The sequence below is a fragment of the Triticum aestivum genome, chromosome 7A (genome assembly GCF_018294505.1).
Source record: "Triticum aestivum cultivar Chinese Spring chromosome 7A, IWGSC CS RefSeq v2.1, whole genome shotgun sequence".
NCBI classification, from domain to species: Eukaryota; Viridiplantae; Streptophyta; class Magnoliopsida; order Poales; family Poaceae; genus Triticum; species Triticum aestivum.
Window position 1 is genome coordinate 656,587,196 of NC_057812.1, and position 8,782 is coordinate 656,595,977.

The 8,782-nt window shown below is 41.8% G+C and overlaps 1 protein-coding gene across 1 annotated transcript; it reads left to right on the forward strand.

The window, feature by feature from the left end:
- Nucleotides 1–5,536: 5,536 nt before the first annotated feature.
- LOC123154356 (TLC domain-containing protein At5g14285) lies at nucleotides 5,537–6,697 on the forward strand. Its single transcript, XM_044573111.1, has one exon. It carries the CDS (start codon nucleotides 5,548–5,550, stop codon nucleotides 6,499–6,501), a length of 954 nt encoding a protein of 317 aa, XP_044429046.1. The 5' UTR covers nucleotides 5,537–5,547; the 3' UTR covers nucleotides 6,502–6,697.
- The last annotated feature ends 2,085 nt before the right edge of the window (nucleotides 6,698–8,782 follow it).

The following is an 8,782-nucleotide window of genomic DNA, read 5'->3' on the forward strand; positions in this document are numbered from 1 at the left end:
TGGGCTCCTTAATCTTAATTATTTTCTCATAGGGTGTTTGGTTTGCAAAAATGTTAAAAAAATGATGTAAGATTTTAAGATTTCACGTCATAATTCTCATGTGAAAACAAATAAGTTTGCCATGTTGTAGGAGATTTGCCATCCTCTAAAGCGAAAATTGTCATGTTGTAAAAGAAATGACAGAAATTTGCCAAGCTGCACAGAGTACTCTGGTGCGTTCGATCAGGATCTGACGGTCCCAAGAGCGTTCACTAGGATTGCTAAAAAAATGGATGTTTATGGTTATTGGTGTACTTGATTTGGGGATTTGTAACCTTAGTTTTAGTATGGTTTGATATAGCCGATCTCGAATAACGGGAGGTTTTTTTTTTTGAAATCTCGGATAACAGGAGTTAGATTTACATGCACTTGAGATGAGTGCCGATTGGGCGCGAGTGGGAGTGTTGGTCCTTGAGGGAAAAAAGTCCATTTTAAACCCTGAACTCGTAGAGGTTCGGCGAAATGGATCCTCAAGTCAAAATCCCAGTCGATTGCACCCTGAACTATTTAATCCCGGTCTAAATCAAACCTTCGGGTCATTTCCCAAACAGGGATTGTCCGCGTGGCAAAGGATGACCGGGATTAGTGGCATTTCGCAAAGGGCGCACACCTGCTTCCCGGTGAGACGGCCCGTTTTAGTTGTTTTTCTCGAAAAAAGAAAATCGCAAAGGGCGCAACACCTGCTGGCCCGGCCCGCTTTAGCATTTTTTCGTTTAAAAAAACAAGCGCATGGTACGGCTCGAACACGAGACCCATTGATAATGATCGATACAACTAACCACCAGGGACTAAAAATACGTTGTGTATTCTTGCTCCTTTTTTCTTCTTTATTTCCGTCTTTTTCTTAAATTCGTGATTCATTTTTGAAATCAACGAACTAAATGTTCAGTGTGTATTTTAAAAAAATATTGCTTAATATATAAAGTGCAATATGTATTAAAAAAACGTCATTGTATAGTTATGCAGTGATGTTTAGTGTGTATTTTCAAAAAATATCGCATAATATAAAATTATGCAGTAATATTAAAAACGTATTCATATAGTATTATACAATAATGTTAAGTTTTTATTTACAAAAAAATTGCATAATAAAAAATTCAGTGTAAACTAAAAATACGTCGACAGTAGTGAAAAGACATACACCGTTTATTACAAAACCTATATAAAATGGAAAATACAAAAATTTAAAACCCGAAGAATACCCAACATCTGAAGAAAGATAAAAGACCGAAAATAAAAACTCATACAAAAACGAAACAGTCAACGAAGGTCCGGACGTGTCTATAGTTTGTAGAGTATAATAGAGAGTAAGCCAGTAATTAGCTCGATCCCATTGATTTGCATAGTGGTTTGCGCGCACTCTGCGACTTTCGCCGGACCCAGGTTCGAATCCTGGCGGATGGTGTATTTTTCTTTTTGCGGCTAGAAAGATCGAAGGTGTCTAAAGTTACTTTATAGAAACAAGTACGCCTCTACGAGGAAGCAAATTAAAGAGTGGCGTAGTGGTCCGAGCGCGCGCGCCGTATTGTGGCGGCCCGGGTTCGATTCCCCGGCGTGGCGTCTTTTTTTCTGTAGGAAAATAGTGTCAGACTTTTTTTTTTGTGCAAACAAGGGCTTTTGCTTGATTACATATAAAGCAAGGGTTTTCTGTGTGAAAAGAACACAGACGAATCCCCCTGATTTAGACCGGGATTGAATAGTTCAGGGTGCAATCGACCGGGATTTCAACTTGGGGGTTTATTTCACCGAACCTCTACGAGTTCAGGGTTTAAAATGGACTTTTTCCTCCTTGAGGTTGGCCTGCCAAGCGTGATTTCATAATGGGTTTCCAACAATCCCCAAGTCAACGCATGGTGTAGCTAGAACGACAAAAATCGGCGAACACTCTGGTCGGGAGGTCCTTGGTGAAGATGTCAGCAAAGTGTGATGCCGTTGGTGTTTATATAAATTCAATGTATATTACAGAAAAATTAGTGTGCATTCAGAAAATGATTGTTACATATTAAAGAATTGTTCACCCTGTATTAGATTCGTATTTGTTGGCATTTTTTTTATAATTTGAAAACATTTATTTAAATTCATGAACACATTTTTAATCAAAACTCTTCTTTTTATTAATAATTAATGTGTAAAAAAGGCAGAAATAAAAACAAAACGTCAGTAGCCTACTACTAGAAACTAACAGGTAAAAAGATGACTATAAAACGCAAAAACAAACAAATCTGTGGTAGCGCTACTTTATTTTCACTGATACTCCCTCTGTAAACAAATATAAGAGTATTTAGATCACTATTTTAGTGATCTAAACGCTCTTATATTTCTTTACGGAGGGAGTACATCTGATCGCTAGCTTATCCTCAAAAGAAATTCTGATAGATAGCTTCGAATAATGACATAATTTTGAGAGCCTAGCTTTATCAAAATTCTGATCGCTAGCTTCGTCTATTTTTTTTTTAGCACTGATCGCTAGCTTTTCTTTCTTTTAGATACCAGTGGCTAGCTTTGTGGTAGCCGGTAGCCTAATAGCACATACGAGCGGTTGAACATATAGGCCAGCCCACCCAGGCGGACATGCGGACGAGCTGGTTTATTTGTTTTGGGCTTTAACAAATCAAAATCAAAAAACAATGAGGAAGTGAGGTGGCGCTACATAATAATTAGATGTGACATATTATCTCATATCTAGATGTGACATAGTCGGATCCTTTTTTTACATAACTATGTAACGTCTAAGTTTGATGTCATCAATTTGTTCCTTTCTTTGTTCTTTTTTCTTTTTAAGCTTTTTTTTGTGAGACTTTTTAAGCTTATTATCCAGGGGCTACTGCGAACGTGTTAGCTTACGTACGCTACACTAGCTTCGTTCCGTCGGTGTAGGCTAATCCTCCATTTGTTTTTTCTTTTTTTGGTTCCATGGCCCGTCCTTTTTCTTCCCAGGAATGTTGTTTCTCATATAAATCGTATATTCGTGCATAGTTTAGAGATACATGAAAACTTTACAATTTTATATGTTCAAGTAACATTTGGAAAAGTGTCCACATATTTTCGAAATGTTCACCGCGAATTTGAAAAGTTAACACAATGTAATTTAAAACAAATGTTGATAACATTTCCCCCAAAAGAGTTCGTGGCATTTGAAAACTGCTCACACGTTTCAAAAAGTGCATGTGAAACTTTTAAAATAATGTTATAAAGTGTGAAACAATTCCATGTAATTCATAATAAATATGTTTGTGAAATTTTAAAAAATACAATATAAATAAATGTTCGTTAGTATAAAAATGTTTCGTATCAATTCAAACAAATTTTCAACGTGTATTTAAAAAATGTTAAACACGTAATGGAATAAAATTTCAAAACATATATTAGAAAAAATGTTAATCGTGTATTGGAAAAAACTTCAACGTGTATTATTTTTTTCAGATATATAGAAAAAAATGTAAAACATGTACTCCGGATTTCAGAAAGAGTATTTCTGAAACATGTATTTAAAAAACTACTCCCTCCGTTCCAAATTTTTTTTGTCTTATATTAGTCTAGATACGGATGTATCTAATACTAAAACGTGACTTGATACATCCATATTTAAAAGAAATATCTAAGACAAGAATTTTGGGGCAGAGGGAGTATTATTTAAAAATGTTACTCATGTACTTAAAAAATGTTAAACATGTATAAAAGTGTTTAAAAAGAAATTTAAAACACAAACTTGAAACATTATGATTTTTAAAAGGTTCATAATTTTAAGAAAATGTTCATGCTTTAAAAAACTTAAGAAATCATGTTTTGTTAAATGGAGTTACAAATGTCCAATAACCATCCTCCCGCCTCTAATTACAGTCTCATTGCGGGAATGGAGTTGTGTCTTGAGGATGGACTTGTACCTGGGACAAAACAAATGGGCCGGTCTCAGTTGCGTATCAATGGTGGACTTGGAACTAGTACGAAAATGGATCGGGCTCTCAGTTGTGTATCAAGGGTGAAGTTGTAACTAGGACAAAATTGGTCCGACCCCCAACTGAGCATCGAGGGTGGACTTCCGACTGAGACAAAAAAAAAAGTGGGCCACAATTGCATTTTTGGGGTGTAGTTGGACTTGCAACTAGGGCAAAAATGGGTTGCCCCCCAGTTGCATGTAGAATGTGGACTTGCAACGGGATAATAAAAGGTAGGGGGAGGGGCAAATTGCATATTCGGGGTGAAGTTGCAACTGGAACAAAATTGATCGCGCCCAAAGTTGCATGTCAATGGTGGACTTGCAAATGAGAATAAAATAGGTTGGGCCTAGCTACGTATCGATGGCGTACTTGCAACTAGAACAAAAAGGTGGGGCCTCCAATTGCGTGACGAGGGTGAAGTTTCAACCACGGACAAAATGGGTCGCCTCCCTCCCAGTTGTGTATCGAAGGTGGAGTTACAACTGAGACAAAAAAAAGGGTCGCCCCGACCCACAATTGCGTGTCGAGGGTGGACCTGCAACTACGACAAAAATGGGTCGGGTCTAGTTGCGTCTCGAGGAGGTACTTGTAACTAGGGAAAAAAATGGGTCGGGCCCTCAATTGCGTATTGAGGGTGGAGTAGCAACTGGGGAAAAAGACCCCCCCCCTACCCCAGTTGCATGTCGAGGATTGCTTTGCCTGCATCCAGGACAAAATTTTATGGCCCCTGAGTTACATATAGAGGGCAGACTTGCAACGTCTGATACAAAAAGGGGTCACCCAACTATATCAGATGGTTCCTATGGGTTGCGATGTATCAGCAGGTCGCTTGCCATTGGAGCTCATGCCGTCATGCGGACAGTTGGAGTGGGTGGCGGGGACTGCTACGGGAATGGCATCTGCTCGCTCGGGGTCAGGCTATTAGGCAAAAGAAAGCGATAGCTCACCCAGCTTAGGCCCCACTCGTCATAAGCGTTCACGGCCATGGCCCACCTGCCATACGCGGCCCAAATATCCAAAGAATTGCAGCCCCACACGTCAGTAACTGAGTAGGTAACGGTCAACTTCTTTGACCTGACGGCAAGACTCCGATTGGGCTTATATGAGAATGGGGCGAGTGATGGATGGGTAAAGTGAGAAAAGTTAGATGCCATGAGGCAAATCGAGGACAATTAAGCAATCAGGGGCACAAAACAAAAATCCGATGAAATTATATCAGAAATTTAGGGTGCACTCTCTTTATCTTATTTTATTTATTATGAGTTGATTCTGACGTATCACGCTGACGCTTTCTCCGTCAAAACCTCCGTAACCTGTACGTACGTGGTACATATTGTATTCAGCACAAACTCTCACCGGTAACTTCAGGAATTTGCCAGCTCCATTCGTGTACGTGTCTTTGGAAACACCCTGAAGCCTCGTCCTCTGGTTTTGATTTTGAATTCGCGAACTGAAGCCAATCAGATGTGGATCTGTCCCGATCGACCCGAGTAGAGTCCTCCACGCACTTCCATCTGCATCGACAGAATATGCTTAATTACGCTGGTCTCACACGCCCAACACAAAGAATATGCCAAGTCAGGCCAGAGAGCGACGGCTCATCACCTCCGTCTCACCCAACCCAACCAGAATGACAAATTCACAACACCCTAACCCGTCCAAGCAAGCAACAGAATTCCTACACCCTTCGGTTCTGCTCTGTATCTGTAATTCTATATATCATCCTATCTTCGTCTCGGGCGAGCTTCAGCTGCACCGATCAACGATGGGAATGGAGTATGATGCTTCATCCACGACGGCGTCCTCCATGTTCCCGCCTTTCCTTGCCATCTTCGCGGCGGTCTACCTCCTCGGCTACTTCGTGGTCTTCCGGCGCTGGAGCCCGCAGCAGCGGCCGGACGCGTCCAGCTGCCTCACCTCGCTCCTCCACGGCACGCCGGCGACGCTGCTCGCGCTGCGCGCCGTGCTGTCTAGCCCGGGGGCCGGCGACCTCGCGGCGCCCAACGCGCCTTCCGACGACCTTGTCCTCGACTTCAGCACCGCCTACTTCGTCGTCGACCTCCTCCACTACCTCGTCTTCCTGCCCCACGAGGCCCTCTTCGTGGCGCACCACCTCGCCACGCTCTACGTCTTCGCCACCTGCCGCGCTGCCGTGCGTCGTGGCGCCTACGGGCTGCTCGCGCTGGAGGTGCTCGCCGAGGCCACCAGCGTCGCGCAGAACTTGTGGACGCTGGCCGGCATGCGACGCGCTGACTCCCCGCTGGCCGCCAGGGCGCACGCCGCGCTGTCGCTCCCGTTCTACGCGGCTTACACGGCCATGAGGGCGGTCCTCGGGCCGGTCTGGTTCGTGCGGATGGTGAGATTCTACGCCGCCGGAGCCGGCGACGGTGCTCTGCCGACGTGGGCGTGGGCGTCGTGGAGCGTGGTGATTGGGTCCGCGATACTGGTGAGCGTGCTGTGGGTGGGTAACCTGTGGTTCGCCTACTTCAGACAAAGAATGGGGAGCAGCAAGAAGGAACAATGATGGGCTCCTTAATTTAATGATTTTCTCATAGGGTGTTTGGTTTGCTGAAATGTTAAAAAATTGATGCAAGATTCTAAGATTTCACGTCATAATTCTCATGTGAAAACATATAAGTTTGCCATGTTCTTGTAGGAGATTTGCCATCCTCTAAAGCGAAAATTGTCATGTTGTAAAAGAAATGACAGAAATTTGCCAAGCTGCACAGAGTACTCCGGTCCTTGAGGTTGGCCTACCAAGCGTGATTTCATAATGGGTTTCCAACAGCCCCCACAGTCAACGCATGGTGCTCGCAAATGTTGTAGCTAGAACGACAAAAATCGGCGAACACACTGGTCGGGAGGTCCTCGGTGAAGATGTCAGCAACGTGTGATACCGTTGGACGTCGAGGACAGGGACTTCACCGAGGTAGGCGTGTGCAGGCATGAAGTGGAGGTTTATCCTGGCATGCTTGGTGAGCTAGTGTTGCACCGGATTGCTAGGCATTTGTATGGCGCTCATGTGGTCGCAATAGACGATGGTGGCGCGCGATGGCAGTTTCTTCGAGTTCATTGAGAGAAGGTGTTATGGTGCTTGCGGGCGAGGTATATCCTAGGCACGCACACAGTCTGCGCCTGCGTAGGCCATTAGACCGCCACAGGAGGTACTAGCGGAGGGGGCCTCCTCTATGACGCGCTTTGCGTCCAATAGGAGTCCAACGCACGGGGCATACCCTGATTGGGCTGGCCCATTAGTGCAGTAACAGCTTGCCTACTATAGCATTTTGTTTTTTCGGTATTTTCCGAAACACAAAAAAATATTATGAACATTTTTTTAGGAACTAGCATTTTTTAAAATGAGAATATTTTAAAATTATGAACATTTTTAAACACAGTTATTTTTAAAATGCAAACGATTTTTGAAAATTGTAAATACTTTTGGAAAGGAGAACATTTTTTGGAAGACATAAATTATTTTTGAATTTATGAGCATTTTTTAAGACAAAACAAGTATTGAAAATGCACAAAATTTAAAGAACTTGATGATACTCCGTATGTTCTTGCATGAATTGGTTGCAATAAATTTTTATGAGATTTGGTTGTATGGAACATGAATATTTAAGTTGATAACATTAGAATCAAAACCGGAAATACATAGGCTTCAATGAATATGATTATTGTATAGTTATGAGATATTTATTGAATATAAGTTTTTGAATAAAATAGAAAGCATTTTTAATACATGATTGCATGTTTTGTGGACCTTTTTTCATACACGGTTGCATGTTGAGCTGATCCTTTTCTTAAAGAAAGGCCAGGGCCTGACTTTATAAATAAAGCCATATGGCAAGATCCAGAGAGCAGGCAACAAACTACAAGTTCAACGCAAGTTCAAACCATTGCATATGTAGCAAAGTTACAGGCATCCAATATCCAAAGGCACGCATGCCAGCAACCCACACACATGAACTAAATTGAGACTAAAAGGAGACATAATTAGGACGCCTGGGAAGTTCGCTATCGGCTAAGGATATGAGAGGCAGTAGCTCGAACTTGAGGGATCAGGATGTCCGTCGCATCCTTGTCACCAAATTTAACCATCGGTTTCCACTGAGGTGGGCATTTTTCCATGCATGATTGATGGCATGCTTCCATGTTAAAATAAATAAGTTAGTAGGGGTCAACTATTTAGGTATGCAGAATGCGAATAATTTTAAAAATTATGAACAAATTTAAAACATTGAATTAAAAAAACAAACTTAATTTTAGTTTTCAAACATTGTGTGAAGATGAAAATAAACTTTGATTTTTTTGAACATTTTTGGAAATCACAGACTAATTTGGAAAATTATAAAAGACTTTTTGAAGCCATTTTTTTCAAAAATATTATCAATTTCTGAAAAAAAAACCTAGCAAGAGAGGAAAAGAAAAAAAGAACAAAAAGGGCAAAAACATGAAAAATGGAAAAAAAATGAAAACCGAAGAACTAGTAAAGGCTGGTCTTTAACCTTCTAGAGGTTTTCCAAAACTATTCAGGAACCTTCCTGAAGGTCCAAAAGCAGGATTTCTCGCACGTGTAGAAACCTTCAAGTTGGTCGGCCCATTTCCATGGCACTTTGCGTGCTTTGTGCGTTTCCGCAGCAATCTGCCACACAGAGCGTCAAACAGGGAATCTGCTGGGGGAGCTACACTTGAATACCTGGGCGGGTCGAATTGAATGGTAGTCCAACAATTATACTCTTAGGGCCCATTTTGCTCTCATATCCTACTGAATTTCTACTAAGTTGGGCGGGCCATATCATAGT